Source organism: Oncorhynchus gorbuscha, linkage group LG04 (genome assembly GCF_021184085.1).
Source record: "Oncorhynchus gorbuscha isolate QuinsamMale2020 ecotype Even-year linkage group LG04, OgorEven_v1.0, whole genome shotgun sequence".
Taxonomy (NCBI): domain Eukaryota; kingdom Metazoa; phylum Chordata; class Actinopteri; order Salmoniformes; family Salmonidae; genus Oncorhynchus; species Oncorhynchus gorbuscha.
The window spans coordinates 33474059-33494196 of NC_060176.1; the positions used below are offsets into that span (position 1 = coordinate 33474059).

Here is a 20138-nt window from a genome sequence, read left to right on the forward strand (position 1 = left end):
ATAACATATGGAGTCATGTAGTAACCAAAAAAGTGTATAAAATACATTTTATATTTGAGATTCTTCTAAGTTGTCACCCTTTGCCTTGATGACAGCTTTGCACACTCTTGGCATTCTCTCAACCAGCTTCATGTGGTAGTCAGCTGGAATGCATTTCAATTAACAGGTGTGCCTTGTTAATTTGTGGAATGTCTTTCCTTCTTATTGCTTTTAAGCCAATCAGTTGTGTTGTGACAAGGTAAGGGTGGTATTTAGAAGATAGCCCAATTTTTCACATGTATTTAACCAGGTAGGCCAGTTGAGAACAAGTTCTCATTTACAACTGCGACCTGGACAAGATAAAGCAAAGTCGTGTGACAAAAACAACAACACGGAGTTACACATGTGATAAACAAACGCACAGTCAATAAACACAATAGAAAAATCTGTATACAGTGTGTGCAAATTAAGTAAGGAGGTAAGGCAATAAATAGGCCATAGTGGCGAAGTAAATACAATTTAGCAATTAACACTGGCGTGATAGATGTGCAGATGAGGATGTGCAAGTAGAAATACTGGTGTGCAAAATAGCAGAAAAACAAAATCAAATAAGGGGAGGAGGTAGGTAGTTGGTAAGAACAGCTCAAATAAGGCAAGAACAATATGGCAAGAACAGCTCAAATAAGCAAAGACAAATTACAGTCCATCATTACATGAAGATCAGTCAATACGGAAAATTTCAAGAACTTGGAAAGTTTCTTCAAGTGCAGTCACAAGAACCATCAAGCACTATGATGAAACTGGCTGTCATGAGGACCTCTACAGAAAAGGAAGACCCAGAGTTACCTCTGCTGCAGAGGATAAGTTCATTAGAGTTACCAACCTCAGAAATTGTAGACCAAATAAATGCTTCACAGAGTTCAAGTAACAGACACATCTCAACATCAACTGTTCAGAGGAGACTGCGTGAATCAGGCATTCAAGGTCAAATTTCTACGAAGAAACCACTACTAAAGGACACCAATAATAAGAAGAGACTTGCTTGGGCCAAGAAACACGGGCAATGGAGATTAGACCGGTGGAAATCTGTCTGATCGCATCAGTTGACCTGGCCCCCACAATCAATTGACATCAACCCAATTGAGATGGTTTGGGATGAGTTGTACATCAGAGTGAAGGAAAGGCAGCCAACAAGTGCTCCTCAGCATATGTGAGAACTCCTTCAAGACTGTTGGAAAAGCATTCCTCATAAAGCTGATTGAGAGATTGTCAAGAGTGTACAAAGCTGTCATCAATTTGACAACAGCCAGTGAAAGTGCAGGGCACCAAATTCAAACAGCAGAAATCTCATAATTAAAATTCCTCAAACATACAAGTATTATACACCATTTTAAAGATAAAGCTGTTGTTAATCCCACCACGGTGTTCGTTTTCAAAAATGCTTTATGACAAAGGCATTCCATGCGATTATGTTAGGTCAGCGCCTAGTCACAAAAAAACGCAATTTATCCAGCCAGAGAAAGGAGTCACAAGAAGCAGATATAGAGATAAAATTAATCACTAACCTTTGATGATCTTTATCAGATGGCACTCATAGGACTTCATGTTACACAATACATATATGTTTTGTTCGATAAAGTTCATATTTATATCCAAAAATCTCAGTTTACATTGGCACGTTATGTTCAGTAATGTTTTGCTTCCAAAACATCCAGTGATTTTGCAGAGAGCCACATCAATTTACAGAAATACTCATCAGAAACGTTGATGAAAGATACAAGTGTTACACATATAATTAAAGATATACTTCTCCTTAATGCAACCACTGTGTCAGATTTCAAAAAAGCTTTACTGCAAGTACAGCGCTCAGCTACAAAAACAAGCCATACAGATACCCGCCATGTTGTGGAGTCAGTAAAAGTCAGAAATAGCATTATAAATATTCACTTACCTTTGATGATCTTCATTGGAATGCACTCCCAGGAATCCCAGTTCCACAATAAATGTTTGTTTTGTTCAATAAAGTCCATGATTTATGTCCAAATACCTCATTTTTGTAAGCGCGTTTAGTCCAGTAATCCAAAATGCACAAGGCGAGAGCACTAGGTCCAGATGAAAAGTCTAAAAAGTTATATTACAGTTCGTAGAAATATGTCAAAAGATGTATAGAATCAATCTTTAGGATGTTTTTATCATAAATCTTGTATAATGTTTCAACCGGATAATTCCTTTGTCTTTAAAAAGGAATAGGAGCTCAGCTCGTACTCACGGCTGCACGCGTGACTAAACTAATGGCTTTCTGCCAGACCCCTGATTCAAACAGCTTTTATTCCCTCCCCCTTCATAGAAAAAGCCTGAAACAATGTTCTAAAGACTGTTGACATCTAGTGGAAGCCTTAGGAAGTGCAATCGGACTCAATGTACATTGTATATTGGATAGGCACTCACTTGAAAAACTACAAACCTCAGATTTCCCACTTCCTGGTTGTATTTTTCTCAGGTTTTCACCTGCCATATGAGTTCTGTTATACTCAAAGACATCCTAAAATGCATATCTCAGCTTCTGGGCCTGAGTAGCAGGCAGTTTACTCTGGGCACCTTATTCATCCAAGCTACTCAATACTGCCCCCAGGCCAAAGAGGTTAAAACATTTTTGGTTACTACACGATTCCATATGTGTTATGTCATAGTTTTGATGCCTTCACTATTATTCTACAATGTAGAAAATAGTATAAATAAAGTAAAACCCTTGAATGTGTAGGTGTCCAAACTTTTGACTGGTACTGTATGTATTTACACACAAAAACAGTTGAATAATACAATATTTAATAAATTGTCTTCCTCGAACAAAGGGGGTGATGACACAATCTTTGCAAGAGGGAGGCATTCTGATTTCATTGGTCCTCAACTCGCAGCTCAAACACTTCATTCAGGATAAATGGAGTTAGCCCTGAGTTAGTCTGCCCCTGAGCAGGTTAGATCTGAAGGATTTGTTGCTATAGAAATTGACCTGACTAAAAGGTAAGCCATAATCATATGACTGGTTATCCCGAGTTGAACTCAGAGTTGACCAAAGTTACGTCACTAACTCCTCAAACCTAATTTGTATGATACCACTCTGGTCTCATAGACTAGATGTAACATCGTAAATGAAAATCCAAAATGAACCCTAACCCTTTAACCTAACTTCTAACCTTATCCTTAAACCCTAGCCTACCTAACGTTAGCCACCTAGCTAATGTTAGCGTTAGCCACCTGTTACTGTAATTTAAAGAAATGTGCTTTCATCAATTGAAAGCCCTTAATCTATTTTATGAGAATTTCTAAGATTTCTTGTCTGCATAAAATAGACGCAGACCAGTCTTTCAATAATAGGTCATAGAATTTATTCTCGGAGCGTGCTCCCACTTAATCACGTGCAGCAGTTTATATACAGATCATGACGCCATTTCATTGCTTTAACAGAATCTCGACTGGGACAAAGTAAGGTGAAAAGTTCATTCTAACTTACTAACACACTCCCAGATAACTTTTGACCCCTCAACATTATCGATCACCAGTGAATTGACAGTTTTAATTAACAGAAAACCCAGGAATGCACTCACTGCCTTATCTAAAAACCCCAGAGCTAAGTTTCTGTAGGTTCAACGTTAGGTTAACGACATTATTTGTTTACACAGTCCCCAACCCATTAGTTTCTTCCTAGTTGGAATGGTGTTCATTAACTTTAATTACTCCTTGTCCGTGTCCTTATGAACTCATATTGTTAATCAGATATAATAAAACAGTGTATAAGTTTACTTAGTTACAGTTCCATTTAAAATTATTTGTTCAGTCATATTAATCATAATTTCCTAACACCACCTACCACCTAGCTAACATTAGCAACAACAAATTGGAATTCATAAAATATCATGTATTGCATATATTGAACATATTGTACGAATTGCAATTTCTGACATATACGGATTGTAATTCAAACCATATCATGCTAATTGTAATTTGTAACATATCATACGAAATGGATGATGGACATCCACAAAGTAATACATACAAACGTAACATATCATACTAATTAGAGTGTCCCAGATTTTTGTTTACTATGTTACATCTACCCTAAGCCCAGGTTGCAGCACTCAGGCAAAGTTGCAGTGGGTTGGTCGGCATATTGAGGGAGACACGAGGTCAAGCAGTCTGATTATCTCCTCTCGTGGGACCCTGTATTTTTTAAGGAAAGCCCCATCATTGTGAGTCTGCAACGGGCTCAGGTTGTTGTGAATATGCACATTTATATACACCAGCCAATTGCGTGGCAGTCGCTGCAAGTTATTTTACAGAGCAACAATCCTCTGAATAGCAGCCATGCTATATTACTGTTGTTCCGCTGATCTCTGACCTCTAGCTGGATGTTTACAGTGTCCATGTTCTTTCCAAAAGTGTCTGGAACTCTATTGGAGGGATGCAACACCATTATTTCTCGAGAAATTCCATAATTTGGTGTTTTGTTTATGGAGGTGGAAAATGTTGTCTCAGGCGCCTCTCTAGAATCTCCCATAAGTCTTTAATTGGGTTGAGATCTGGTGACTGAGACTGCCATGGGATATGGTTTACATCATTTTCATGCTTATCAAACCATTGTGGCCACTTGTGCCCTGTAGATGGGGGCATCCTATGGGGGCATAGCCATGGTAGCCAAAATAATGGCCTATCCATCATTTTTATATATGACTCTAAGTATGATGGGATGTTTATTGCTCAGGAACCACACCTATGTGGAAGCACCTGCTTTCAATATACTTTGTATCCCTCATTTACTCAAGTGTTTCCATTATTTTGTCAGTTAACTGTATTAGAACCAGGTATTTCTACTAAGTGTAAAAAACATTAAGAACACTCTTTCCATGATATAGACTGACCGGGTGAATGCAGTTGAACGCTATTATCCCTTATTGATGTCACTTGTTAAATCCACTTCAATCAGTGTAGATTTAAGTGCCTTTGAATGGGGTATGGTACTAGGTGCCAAGAGCACTGGTTTGTGTCAAAAACTGCAACACTGCTGGGTTTTACAAGCTCAACAGTTTCCTGTGTGTATCATGAATGGTCCACCCAAAGGACATCCAGCCAACTTGACACAACTGTGGGAAACATTGTAGTCAACATGGGCCACCATCCCTGTGAAACACTTTTCGACACCTTAAAGTCCGTACCCCTATGAATTGAGGCTGTCCTAAAGGGGGGCTACTCGATATTAGGAAGGTGTTCTTAATATTTGTACACTCAGTATGTATACTGTACAACAAGCAACAATGGCGAACCACAACCATGCGAAAACTTAACAAAAATGCAAAAGGTCTCATTCTGTGATGATAATGTTTTATAAGGCCTTTATTGTAGGGATTTGTTTTCTTGCTATTGTTCTTCTATGTAAACACAGAATAAATCAGAGTCTTTGTTTCAGTTAAGCAATCTCAAGAAAGTCACACATCTGGATATAGCAGAAAACCAATTCGCCAGCATACCCATCTGTGCTCTTCGTATGACAAGCCTACAATTGTTGGATATGAGTATCAACATGTTGACGGATTTGCCTGAGGATATGGACAGGTATGTGAAGCATAGCCTTAATACTATAACAGATTACCATTTCATCATTCATCACTCACACATTACCATAATGTATTATCATCATGATCATCTAATGATAAAAGTTTCATATTCATAAATGATATTAAAATGGTTATAATGATGACATGTTTCCACTTTGGGTGGGGGCAACCTTCTGCCTGGAGAGCTACTGAGTGTGCAGGTTTTTTCTCCAACCCTGCTGAATGCTCTGTTAATCAGCTGCTCATCAGGATCTTGATTAGCTGGGGTGTATTTGCTAGTGCAAATCGTAGCAAAGTATTTGGCAACGAAAAATGTTCTGCAAGAAAAACTAGTTAATTTTTGGACAAATTTAGGTAGGACCCTCCACGTTTTGTCACATTTGCTTTGGTTTAGTTCCTAGTGAGTACACCCCTGAATTAGATAAGTGTTGGGTTAAGGTAAAAGCCTGTACCTTGTAGCTCTCTAGGAGGAGGGTTGGCCGCCGCTTCTTTAACTATTCCCAATATCTCCTGTGTCCGATTCAGGTTGGAAGAATTGGAATCCTTGTTTGTTCATAAGAATAACATGTCATATTTGCCAAAGTGTTTGGTAAATATCACTACACTCAAGATGATTGTTGTTAGTGGAGACACATTGATCTGCTGGCCTTCAGGGCTTAAAGAAAATCCTGCCATCAAGTAAGTCTGACGAGATGACTGAGAGTGATTAGTATCATAATATCACTGTATAACTACGCCTGGTGGTCACATATACACTATATATACAAAAGTATGTGGACACCCGTTCAAATTAGTGGATTTGGCTATTTCAGACACACCCATTGCTGACAAGTGTATAAAATTGAGCATACAGTCATGCAATCTCCAAAGACAAACATTGGCAGTAGAAGGGCCTTACTGAAGAGCTCAGTTTCAACTTGGTACTGTCATAGGATAAAATTCTATTAAATTGTATTGGTCACATACACATTCAGCAGATGCTTGTGTTTCTAACTCCAACAGTGCAAAACTATCTAACAAGTAACATCAAACAATTTCACAAGAATACACACAATACACACAAATCTAAGTAAAGGAATGGAATTAAGAATATATAAATATAAGGACGAGCAATGTCAAAGCGGCATAGACTAAGATACAATAGAATAGAATACAGTATATACAAATGAGATGACTAAATCAAAATATGTAAACATTATTAAAGTGACTAGTGTTTAATTTATTAAAGTGGCCAGTGATTTCATGTCTATGTACACTACCGTTCAAAAGTTTGGGGTCACTTAGAAATGTCATTGTTTTTTAAAGAAAATCACATTTGTTGTATCAAATTGATCAGAATAACATCAAATTATATCAAATTGATCAGAAATACAGTTAATGTTGTAAATGACTTTTGTTTCTGGAAAGGGCTGATTATTAATGGAATATCTACATAGGCGTACAGAGGCCCATTATCAGAAACCATCACTCCTGTGTTCCAATAGCACGTTGTGTTAGCTAATCCAGGTTTATAATTTTAAAAGGCTAATTGATCATAAGAAAACCATTTTGCAATTACGTTAGCACAGCTGAAAACTGTTATGCTGCTTAAAGAAGCAATAAAACTGGCCTTCTTCAGACTAGTTGAGTATCTGGAGCATCAGCAATTGTGGATTCGATTAAGGGCTCAAAATGGCCAGAAACAAAGAACTTTCTTCTGAAACTCGTCAGTCTATTCTTGTTCTGAGAAATGAAGGCTATTCCATGCGGGAAATTGCCAAGAAACTGAAGATCTCGTACAACGCTGTGTACAACTCCCTTCACAGAACCTGCAAACTGGCTCAAACCAGAATAGAAAGAGGAGTGGGAGGCCCCGGTGCACAACTGAGCAAGAGGACAAGTACATTAGAGTGTCTAGTTTGAGAAACAGACGCCTCACAAGTCCTCAACTGGCAGCTTAAATAAATAATACCTGCAAAACCCCAGTCTCAATGTCAACAGTGAAGAGGCAACTCCGGGATGCTGGCCTTCTAGGCAGAGTTGCAAAGAAAAAGCCATATCTCAGACTGGCCAATAAAAAGAAAAGATTAAGATGGGGAAAAGAAGACTGGACAGAGGAACTCTGCCTAGAAGACCAGCATCCCGGAGTCGCCTTTCACTGTTGACGCTGAGACAGGTGATCTTTTTGGCCTTACCGTGACATCGGGTGCTATAGGTGTCCTGGAGGGCAGGTAGTTTGCCCTCAGTGATGCATTGGGCAGACTCTGGTGAACCCTGAGGTTGTGGTCGGTGCAGTTTCCATACCAGGTGGTGATACAGCCTGACAGAATGCTCTCAATTGTGCATCTGTAAAAGTTTGTGAGGGTTTTAGGTGCCAAGCCAAATTTCTTCTGCCTCCTGAGGTTGAAGAGGCGCTGTTGCGCCTTCTTCACCACACTGTCTAGGGGATGCTCCCTCTGCTCTTTCCTGAAGTCCACAATCATCTCCTTTGATTTGTTGACATTGAGTGAGAGGTTCTTTTCCTGGCACCACACTCCCAGAGCCCTCACCTCCTCCTTGTAGGCTTTGTCACTGTTGGTAATCACGCCTACTACTGTTGTGTCATCTGGAAACTTGATGATTGTGTTGTAGGTGTGCGTGGCCACGCAGTCATGGGTGAACAGGGAGTACAGGAGGGGGCTGATTACACACCCTTGTGGGGCCCCAGTGTTGAGGATCAGCGAAGTGGAGGTGTTGTTTCCTACCTTCACCACCTGGGGGCGGCCCGTCAGGAAGTCGAGGACCCAGGGCCTCAAGCTTAATGTGGAGCTTGGAGGGTACTATGGTGTTGAATGTATTCCTCTTGTCCAGATGGGATAGGGCAGTGTAATGCGATTGCATCGTCTGCGAATCTATTGGGGCGGTAAGCAAATTGAAGTGGGTCTAGGGTGTCAGGTAAGGTAGAGGTGACATGATCCTTGACTTGTCTCTCAAAGCACTTGTGAGAAGTGAGTGCGACGGGGCGATAGTCATTTAGTTCAGTTACCTTTGCTTTCTTGGGTACAGGAACAATGGTGGCCATCTTGAAGCATGTGAGGACAGCAGACTGGGATAGGGAGAGATTAAATATGTCCATAAACACACCAGCCAGCTGGTCTACACATGCTCTGAAGACGCGGCTAGGGATGCCGTCTGGGCCGGCAGCCTTTCAAGGGTTAACACGTTTAAAAGTCTTACTCTTGTCGGCCACAGAGAAGGAGAGCCCACAGTCCTCGGTAAGCGGGCCGCATCGATGGTGCTCTCATCCTCAAAGCAGGCGAAGAAGGTGTTTTGTAGTCCGTGATTGTCTGTAGACCCTGCCACATACCCCTTGAGTCTGAGCCGTTGAATTGCGACTCCACTTTGTCTCTATACTGACGTTTTGCCTGTTTGAATGCCTTCCAGAGGGAATAACTACTTGTTTGTACTGCCATATTCACAGTCACCTTTCAATGGTTAAATGTGGTGGTTAGCACTTTCAGTTTTACGCGAATGCTGCCATCTAGCCACGGTTTCTTTTTAGGGTAGGTTTTAATAGTCACAGTGGAAACAACTTCTCCTATATTCTTCCTGATAAACTCAGTCACCGTATCTGTCATGTTTTGTCATTTATTATCTTGTCTTGTCCCTGTGCTTCCCATTCTATTCGTTTCCCTCTGCTGGTCTTATTAGGTTCTTTCCCTCTTTCTATCCCTCTCTCTCCCCCTCCCTCTCTCACTCTCTCGCTCTCTCTTCTCTCTATCGTTCCGTTCCTGCTCCCAGCTGTTCCTATTCCCCTAATCAATCATTTAGTCTTCCCACACCTGTTCCCGATCCTTTCCCCTGATTAGAGTCCCTATTTCTTCCTTTGTGTTCCGTTCCTGTCCTGTCGGTTCCTTGTCTAGAATTCACCGTGCTGTGTTTGTGTATCGCCCTGTCGTGTCGTGTTTTCCTCAGATGCTGCGTGGTGAGCAGGTGTCTGAGTCTGTCTGGTTCAAGTGCCTTCCCGAGGCAACCTGCTGTTCACCTGCTGTTCAAGATCGAGTCTCCAGTTTGTCCTCGTCATTTCGAGTGAAAGTTGTGTTTTTTGTTTGTATTTACTTTACTGGATTAAAGACTCTGTTTTCGCCAAGTCGCTTTTGGGTCCTCTTTCACCTGCATGACAGAAGGAACCGACCAAGGAATGGACCCAGCGACTTCAGACGCTCGTTACACTGCCGTCGAGATCCAAGGAGCCATGCTCGGCAGACACGAGCAGGAATTGTCTGCTGCTCGCCATGCCGTGGAGAACCTGGCCGCTCAGGTTTCCGACCTCTCTGGACAGTTCCAGAGTCTACGTCTCGTGCCACCTGTTACTTCCTGGCCTGCCGAGCCTCCAGAACCTAGGGTTAATAACCCACCTTGCTACTCCGGGCAGCCCACTGAGTGCCGCTCCTTTCTCACGCAGTGTGAGATTGTGTTCTCTCTCCAACCCAACACATACTCTAGAGAGAGCTCGGGTTGCTTACGTCATTTCACTCCTTACTGGCCGGGCTCGAGAATGGGGCACAGCTATCTGGGAGGCAAGGGCTGATTGCTCTAACAAGTTCCAGAACTTTAAAGAGGAGATGATTCGGGTTTTTGACCGTTCAGTTTTTGGTAGGGAGGCTTCTAGGGCCCTGGCTTCCTTATGCCAAGGTGAACGGTCCATAACGGATTATTCTATTGAGTTTCGCACTCTTGCTGCCTCTAGTGAGTGGAACGAGCCGGCGCTGCTCGCTCGTTTTCTGGAGGGACTCCACGCAGTGGTTAAGGATGAGATTCTCTCCCGGGAGGTTCCTTCAGATGTGGACTCTTTGATTGCTCTCGCCATCCGCATAGAACGACGGGTAGATCTTCGTCACCGGGCTCGTGGAAGAGAGCTCGCATCAACGGTGTTTCCCTGCTCCGCATCGCAACCATCTCCCTCCTCTGGCTCAGAGTCTGAGCCCATGCAGCTGGGAGGGATTCGCATCTCGACTAAGGAGAGGGAACGGAGGATCACCAACCGCCTGTGCCTCTATTGCGGAGTTGCTGGACATTTTGTTAATTCATGTCCAGTAAAAGCCAGAGCTCATCTGTAAGCGGAGGGCTACAGGTGAGCGCAACTACTCAAGTCTCTCCATCAAGATCCTGTACTACTTTGTCGGTCCATCTACGCTGGACCGGTTCGGGTGCTACATGTAGTGCCTTGATAGACTCTGGGGCTGAGGGTTGTTTCATGGACGAAGCATGGGTTCGGAAACATGACATTCCTTTCAGAGAGTTAGAGAAGCCTACGCCCATGTTCGCCTTAGATGGTAGTCATCTTCCCAGTATCAGATTTGAGACACTACCTTTAACCCTCACAGTATCTGGTAACCACAGTGAGACTATTTCTTTTTGATTTTTCGTTCACCGTTTACACCTGTTGTTTTGGGTCATCCCTGGCTAGTATGTCATAATCCTTCTATTAATTGGTCTAGTAATTCTATCCTATCCTGGAACGTTTCTTGTCATGTGAAGTGTTTAATGTCTGCCATCCCTCCCGTTTCTTCTGTCCCTACTTCTCAGGAGGAACCTGGCGATTTGACAGGAGTGCCGGAGGAATATCATGATCTGCGCACGGTCTTCAGTCGGTCCCGAGCCAACTCCCTTCCTCCTCACCGGTCGTATGATTGTAGTATTGATCTCCTTCCGGGGACCACTCCTCCTCGGGGTAGACTATACTCTCTGTCGGCTCCCGAACGTAAGGCTCTCGAGGATTATTTGTCTGTGTCTCTTGACGCCGGTACCATAGTGCCTTCTTCCTCTCCGGCCGGGGCGGGGTTCTTTTTGTTAAGAAGAAGGACGGTACTCTGCGCCCCTGCGTGGATTATCGAGGGCTGAATGACATAACGGTTAAGAATCGTTATCCGCTTCCCCTTATGTCATCAGCCTTCGAGATTCTGCAGGGAGCCAGGTGCTTTACTAAGTTGGACCTTCGTAACGCTTACCATCTCGTGCGCATCAGAGAGGGGGACGAGTGGAAAACGGCGTTTAACACTCCGTTAGGGCATTTTGAGTACCGGGTTCTGCCGTTTGGTCTCGCCAATGCGCCAGCTGTTTTTCAGGCATTAGTTAATGATGTTCTGAGAGACATGCTGAACATCTTTGTTTTTGTCTATCTTGACGATATCCTGATTTTTTCTCCGTCACTCGAGATTCATGTTCAGCACGTTCGACGTGTTCTACAGCGCCTTTTAGAGAATTGTCTCTACGTAAAGTCTGAGAAGTGCTCTTTTCATGTCTCCTCCGTTACTTTTCTCGGTTCCGTTATTTCCGCTGAAGGCATTCAGATGGATTCCGCTAAGGTCCAAGCTGTCAGTGATTGGCCCGTTCCAAGGTCACGTGTCGAGTTGCAGCGCTTTTTAGGTTTCGCTAATTTCTATCGGCGTTTCATTCGTAATTTCGGTCAAGTTGCTGCCCCTCTCACAGCTCTTACTTCTGTCAAGACGTGTTTTAAGTGGTCCGGTTCCGCCCAGGGAGCTTTTGATCTTCTAAAAGAACGTTTTACGTCCGCTCCTATCCTCGTTACTCCTGACGTCACTAGACAATTCATTGTCGAGGTTGACGCTTCAGAGGTAGGCGTGGGAGCCATTCTATCCCAGCGCTTCCAGTCTGACGATAAGGTTCATCCTTGCGCTTATTTTTCTCATCGCCTGTCGCCATCTGAGCGCAACTATGATGTGGGTAACCGTGAACTGCTCGCCATCCGCTTAGCCCTAGGCGAATGGCGACAGTGGTTGGAGGGGCGACCGTTCCTTTTGTCGTTTGGACAGACCATAAGAACCTTGAGTACATCCGTTCTGCCAAACGACTTAATGCCCGTCAAGCTCGTTGGGCGTTGTTTTTCGCTCGTTTCGAGTTTGTGATTTCTTACCGTCCGGGTAGCAAGAACACCAAGCCTGATGCCTTATCCCGTCTGTTTAGTTCTTCTGTGGCTTCTACTGATCCCGAGGGGATTCTTCCTTATGGGCGTGTTGTCGGGTTAACAGTCTGGGGAATTGAAAGACAGGTTAAGCAAGCACTCACGCACACTGCGTCGCCGCGCTTGTCCTAGTAACCTCCTTTTCGTTCCTGTTTCCACTCGTCTGGCTGTTCTTCAGTGGGCTCACTCTGCCAAGTTAGCTGGTCATCCCGGTGTTCGAGGCACTCTTGCGTCTATTCGCCAGCGCTTTTGGTGGCCGACTCAGGAGCGTGACACGCGCCGTTTCGTGGCTGCTTGTTCGGACTGCGCGCAGACTAAGTCGGGTAACTCTCCTCCTGCCGGTCGTCTCAGACCGCTCCCCATTCCTTCTCGACCATGGTCTCACATCGCCCTAGACTTCATTACCGGTCTGCCTTTGTCTGCGGGGAAGACTGTGATTCTTACGGTTGTAGATAGGTTCTCTAAGGCGGCACATTTCATTCCCCTCGCTAAACTTCCTTCCGCTAAGGAGACGGCACAAATCATTATCGAGAATGTATTCAGAATTCATGGCCTCCCGTTAGACGCCGTTTCAGACAGAGGCCCGCAATTCACGTCACAGTTTTGGAGGGAGTTCTGTCGTTTGATTGGTGCGTCCGTCAGTCTCTCTTCCGGGTTTCATCCCCAGTCTAACGGTCAAGCAGAGAGGGCCAATCAGACGATTGGTCGCATACTACGCAGCCTTTCTTTCAGAAACCCTGCGTCTTGGGCAGAACAGCTCCCCTGGGCAGAATACGCTCACAATTCGCTTCCTTCGTCTGCTACCGGGTTATCTCCGTTTCAGAGTAGTCTGGGTTACCAGCCTCCTCTGTTCTCATCCCAGCTTGCCGAGTCAGCGTTCCCTCCGCTCAAGCGTTTGTCCAACGTTGTGAGCGCACCTGGAGGAGGGTGAGGTCTGCACTTTGCCGTTACAGGGCACAGACTGTGAGAGCCGCCAATAAACGCAGGATTAAGAGTCCAAGGTATTGTTGCGGCCAGAGAGTGTGGCTTTCCACTCGCAACCTTCCTCTTACGACAGCTTCTCGTAAGTTGACTCCGCGGTTCATTGGTCCGTTCCGTGTCTCCCAGGTCGTCAATCCTGTCGCTGTGCGACTGCTTCTTCCGCGACATCTTCGTCGCGTCCATCCTGTCTTCCATGTCTCCTGTGTTAAGCCCTTTCTTCGCACCCCCGTTCGTCTTCCCTCCCCCTCCCGTCCTTGTCGAGCGCACCTATTTACAAGGTACATAAGATCATGGACATGCGTTCTCGGGGACGGGGTCACCAATACTTAGTGGATTGGGAGGGTTACGGTCCTGAGGAGAGGAGTTGGGTTCCGTCTCGGGACGTGCTGGACCGTTCACTCATTGATGATTTCCTCCGTTGCCGCCAGGATTCCTCCTCGAGTGCGCCAAGAGGCGCTCGGTGAGTGGGGGGGTACTGTCATGTTTTGTCATTTATTATCTTGTCTTGTCCCTGTGCTTCCCATTCTATTCGTTTCCCTCTGCTGGTCTTATTAGGTTCTTTCCCTCTTTCTATCCCTCTCTCTCCCCCTCCCTCTCTCACTCTCTCGCTCTCTCTTCTCTCTATCGTTCCGTTCCTGCTCCCAGCTGTTCCTATTCCCCTAATCAATCATTTAGTCTTCCCACACCTGTTCCCGATCCTTTCCCCTGATTAGAGTCCCTATTTCTTCCTTTGTGTTCCGTTCCTGTCCTGTCGGTTCCTTGTCTAGAATTCACCGTGCTGTGTTTGTGTATCGCCCTGTCGTGTCGTGTTTTCCTCAGATGCTGCGTGGTGAGCAGGTGTCTGAGTCTGTCTGGTTCAAGTGCCTTCCCGAGGCAACCTGCTGTTCACCTGCTGTTCAAGATCGAGTCTCCAGTTTGTCCTCGTCATTTCGAGTGAAAGTTGTGTTTTTTGTTTGTATTTACTTTACTGGATTAAAGACTCTGTTTTCGCCAAGTCGCTTTTGGGTCCTCTTTCACCTGCATGACAGTATCAGTATATTCATCAATGTTATTCTTGGAGGCTACCCGGAACATATTCCAGACTGTGTGATCAAAACAATCTTGAAGTGTGGATTCTGATTGGTCAGACCAGCGTTGAATAGTCCGTACTTCCTTTTTGAGTTTCTGGCTATAGGAAGGGCGGAGCAAAATGGAGTCATGATCAGATTTGCCGAATAGAGGGCGAGGGATGGCCTTGCAGGCATCCCGGAAGTTGGAGTAGCAGTGTTCAAGTGTTTTAGCAGCACGAGTACTACAGTCGATGTGTTGATAGAATTTTGATAGCACTTTCCTCAAATTTGCCTTGTTAAAAATCCAGCTACAATAAATGCGGCCTCAGGATATTTGGTTTCCAGTATGCATAAAGTCCAGTAAAGTTCTTTGAGGGCTGTCGTGGTATCGGCTTGAGAATATTCACGGCTGTGACTATACCCGCATTTGATTGTGAGGTGTTCTAGGTCAGATGAAGAAAAGGACTTGAGTTCCTGTTTGTTATCACAATCACACAATGATTAGTAAATCATTTAACATACACCCCCGCCCTCCTTCTTCCTGGAGAGATATTTATTTCTGGCTGCGCGATGAACTGAGAACCCAACTGACTGTACGGACTCAGATCGTAAATCCAAAGAGAGCATTGTTTCCGTGAACCAGAGTATGTTACAATCCCTGATGTATATCTGGAAGGAAATCCTCAGGTCATCAACTTTATTATCGAGAGACTAAACATTAGTGAGTAATATACTCAGAAGCGGTTGGTGCTGTGCGCGCCTCCTGAGTCAGACGGTGATGTTTTGGGTCAGCCTCTGGAATCAGTTAAATTGCCCTGGGGGGTACAAACAAAGGATTTGATTCAGGAAAGTCGAATTCCTGGTCGTAATGCTGGTAATGCTGGTGAGATATCGCCGCACTGATATCTAAAAGTTCTTCCCGGCTGTATGTAATAACACAAAAATTATTCTGGCCTAATGATGTAAGAAATAACACATAATCAAAACAAAATGCTGCAACGTTGCCTAGGGGCTAGAAGCATGGCTGCCCTCTCTATCGGCACCATTTTTTAAATCGACCCCCTTAGTGCCAACAAGTCAGTTCATCAAATTTATGTACTGCTAGAGTCGTCTCAGACAACCGTAAGTGCTGTTATTGTGAAGTGGAACCGTCTAGTGTCTTACTTCCGGGTTGGAGCAAGTGGTCGCATCGGCACTTCGCTCCCGCAGGTAGTATAACTTTTTCATTACATTTCATTATAGCACAACTGTTTGATTTGTCTAATCTTAGCAATTTCTTCTTAGCTAGCTACATAGCCGTCTTTGTATCAAAGATAATTGCGTAATTATCGTATTTCGCCGTCCTAACGTAGTCTTCACTAGCCAACTAGCTAACGTCCACTGATTAGCTGCACTGGAGAAACTATTACACTCAACTGAACGACTTGATTAGTGTAGTGTTAGCTAGCTACATAGCTGTCTTTGCTGTCTTCGTATCTTCGTATCCAAGATAATTGTGTAGTTTAGGTTTAGAGTGTGTAGTCTTAGAGTGATTATCTTAATTTACCGAGGTTAGCTAGCCAGCTATTTGTCGTCCTTAACGTAGGAGACTCTGCTAGCTAGCCAACAGCTAGCCAACAGCTAGCCGACAGCTAGCCAACGTCTACCGAATAGTCTCACAACCCGGTCGCATTCACAAGTAGTATCACATTTTCATTTCATTTCATTACAGTACAACGGTTTGATTTGTTTGATCGTAGCTAGCTACATAGCTAGCTACATAGCCGTCTTTGTATCAAAGATAATTGTGTAGTCTAGAGCGATTTTCTAGGTTAGCTAGCCAGCTATTGTCATTCTTTTAACGCAACGTAACGTAAACAACACTACTAGCTAGCCAGCTAGCCCCCGAATAGCAGCACTGCAGAAACTATTACACTCAACGGAACGACTTGATTAGTGTAGTGTCAACAACGCACCCACTGCCAGCTAGCCTACTTCAGCAGTACTGTATCATTTTAATCATTTTAGTCAATAAGATTCTTGCTACGTAAGCTTAACTTTCTGAACATTCGAGACGTGTAGTCCACTTGTCATTCCAATCTCCTTTGCATTAGCGTAGCCTCTTCTGTAGCCTGTCAACTGTGTGTCTGTCTATCCCTGTTCTCTCCTCTCTGCACAGACCATACAAACGCTCCACACCGCGTGGCCGCGGCCACCTAATCTGGTGGTCCCAGCGCGCACGACCCACGTGGAGTTCCAGGTCTCCGGTAGCCTCTGGAACTGCCGATCTGCGGTCAACAAGGCAGAGTTCATCTCAGCCTATGCCTCCCTCCAGTCCCTCGACTTCTTGGCACTGACGGAAACATGGATCACCACAGACAACACTGCTACTCCTACTGCTCTCTCTTCGTCCGCCCACGTGTTCTCGCACACCCCGAGAGCTTCTGGTCAGCGGGGTGGTGGCACCGGGATCCTCATCTCTCCCAAGTGGTCATTCTCTCTTTCTCCCCTTACCCATCTGTCTATCGCCTCCTTTGAATTCCATGCTGTCACAGTTACCAGCCCTTTCAAGCTTAACATCCTTATCATTTATCGCCCTCCAGGTTCCCTCGGAGAGTTCATCAATGAGCTTGATGCCTTGATAAGCTCCTTTCCTGAGGACGGCTCACCTCTCACAGTTCTGGGCGACTTTAACCTCCCCACGTCTACCTTTGACTCATTCCTCTCTGCCTCCTTCTTTCCACTCCTCTCCTCTTTTGACCTCACCCTCTCACCTTCCCCCCTACTCACAAGGCAGGCAATACGCTCGACCTCATCTTTACTAGATGCTGTTCTTCCACTAACCTCATTGCAACTCCCCTCCAAGTCTCCGACCACTACCTTGTATCCTTTTCCCTCTCGCTCTCATCCAACACCTCCCACACTGCCCCTACTCGGATGGTATCGCGCCGTCCCAACCTTCGCTCTCTCTCCCCCGCTACTCTCTCCTCTTCCATCCTATCATCTCTTCCCTCTGCTCAAACCTTCTCCAACCTATCTCCTGATTCTGCCTCCTCAACCCTCCTCTCCTCCCTCTCTGCATCCTTTGACTCTCTATGTCCCCTATCCTCCAGGCCGGCTCGGTCCTCCCCTCCCGCTCCGTGGCTCGATGACTCATTGCGAGCTCACAGAACAGGGCTCCGGGCAGCCGAGCGGAAATGGAGGAAAACTCGCCTCCCTGCGGACCTGGCATCCTTTCACTCCCTCCTCTCTACATTTTCCTCCTCTGTCTCTGCTGCTAAAGCCACTTTCTACTACTCTAAATTCCAAGCATCTGCCTCTAACCCTAGGAAGCTCTTTGCCACCTTCTCCTCCCTCCTGAATCCCGCCCCCCCTCCTCCCTCTCTGCAGATGACTTCGTCAACCATTTTGAAAAGAAGGTCGACGACATCCGATCCTCGTTTGCTAAGTCAAACGACACCGCTGGTTCTGCTCACACTGCCCTACCCTGTGCTCTGACCTCTTTCTCCCCTCTCTCTCCAGATGAAATCTCGCGTCTTGTGACGGCCGGCCGCCCAACAACCTGCCCGCTTGACCCTATCCCCTCCTCTCTTCTCCAGACCATTTCCGGAGACCTTCTCCCTTACCTCACCTCGCTCATCAACTCATCCCTGACCGCTGGCTACGTCCCTTCCGTCTTCAAGAGAGCGATAGTTGCACCCCTTCTGAAAAAACCTACACTCGATCCCTCCGATGTCAACAATTACAGACCAGTATCCCTTCTTTCTTTTCTCTCCAAAACTCTTGAACGTGCCGTCCTTGGCCAGCTCTCCCGCTATCTCTCTCTGAATGACCTTCTTGATCCAAATCAGTCAGGTTTCAAGACTAGTCATTCAACTGAGACTGCTCTCCTCTGTATCACGGAGGCGCTCCGCACTGCTAAAGCTAACTCTCTCTCCTCTGCTCTCATCCTTCTAGATCTATCGGCTGCCTTCGATTCTGTGAACCATCAGATCCTCCTCTCCACCCTCTCCGAGTTGGGCATCTACGGCGCGGCCCACGCTTGGATTGCGTCCTACCTGACAGGTCGCTCCTACCAGGTGGCGTGGCGAGAATCTGTCTCCTCACCACGCGCTCTCACCACTGGTGTCCCCCAGGGCTCTGTTCTAGGCCCTCTCCTATTCTCGCTATACACCAAGTCACTTGGCTCTGTCATAACCTCACATGGTCTCTCCTATCATTTCTATGCAGACGACACACAATTAATCTTCTCCTTTCCCCCTTCTGATGACCAGGTGGCGAATCGCATCTCTGCATGTCTGGCAGACATATCAGTGTGGATGACGGATCACCACCTCAAGCTGAACCTCGGCAAGACGGAGCTGCTCTTCCTCCCGGGGAAGGACTGCCCGTTCCATGACCTCGCCATCACGGTTGACAACTCCATTGTGTCCTCCTCCCAGAGCGCTAAGAACCTTGGCGTGATCCTGGACAACACCCTGTCGTTCTCAACCAACATCAAGGCGGTGGCCCGTTCCTGTAGGTTCATGCTCTACAACATCCGCAGAGTACGACCCTGCCTCACACAGGAAGCGGTGCAGGTCCTAATCCAGGCACTTGTCATCTCCCGTCTGGATTACTGCAACTCGCTGTTGGCTGGGCTCCCTGCCTGTGCCATTAAACCCCTTCAACTCATCCAGAACGCCGCAGCCCGTCTGGTGTTCAACCTTCCCAAGTTCTCTCACGTCACCCCGCTCCTCCGTTCTCTCCACTGGCTTCCAGTTGAAGCTCGCATCTGCTACAAGACCATGGTGCTTGCCTACGGAGCTGTGAGGGGAACGGCACCTCAGTACCTCCAGGCTCTGATCAGGCCCTACACCCAAACAAGGGCACTGCGTTCATCCACCTCTGGCCTGCTCGCCTCCCTACCACTGAGGAAGTACAGCTCCCGCTCAGCCCAGTCAAAACTGTTCGCTGCTCTGGCCCCCAAATGGTGGAACAAACTCCCTCACGACGCCAGGACAGCGGAGTCAATCACCACCTTCCGGAGACACCTGAAACCCCACCTCTTTAAGGAATACCTAGGATAGGATAAGTAATCCCTCTCACCCCCCTTTAAGATTTAGATGCACTATTGTAAAGTGACTGTTCCACTGGATGTCATAAGGTGAATGCACCAATTTGTAAGTCGCTCTGGATAAGAGCGTCTGCTAAATGACTTAAATGTAAATGTAAATGTAATGAAGCTCAGGCAGGTAGTAGGCTCCGGTAAATCCTGGCTGGCTGGCAGATCTAGAAGAGACTGGTTGTCGAGCAGATCTGGAAGAGACTGGTTGTCGGGCAGATCTGGAAGAGACTGGTTGTCGGGCAGATCTGGAAGAGACTGGTTGTCGGGCAGCGCTGGGCTGACTGGCGGCTCTGGGCAGACTGGCTGCGCTGGGCAGACTGGGAGCACTGGCGGCGCTGGGTAGACTGGGAGCACTGGCGGCGCTGGGCAGACTGGGAGCACTGGCGGCGCTGGGCAGACTGGGAGCACTGGCCGCGCTGGGCAGACTGGGAGCACTGGCCGCGCTGGGCCGACTGGGAGCACTGGCGGCGCTGGGCAGACTGGAGACTCCG

The 20138-nt window shown here is 46.0% G+C and overlaps 1 protein-coding gene across 3 annotated transcripts in view; it reads left to right on the forward strand.

Annotated features, from left to right (window-relative positions):
* lrrc2 (leucine rich repeat containing 2) overlaps window positions 1-20138 on the forward strand; it is a 46097-nt gene that overhangs the window by 23754 nt on the left and 2205 nt on the right. For all 3 annotated transcript variants that reach the window (XR_006838481.1, XM_046346534.1, XM_046346533.1), the window contains 2 exons: window positions 5441-5586; window positions 6114-6266. Coding sequence is in view for 2 of the 3 variants with exons in the window: in XM_046346534.1 (XP_046202490.1) it covers window positions 5441-5586; window positions 6114-6266 (299 nt within the window). In the remaining variant the exon portion in view is untranslated. The remainder of the gene's footprint in view (window positions 1-5440; window positions 5587-6113; window positions 6267-20138) is intronic.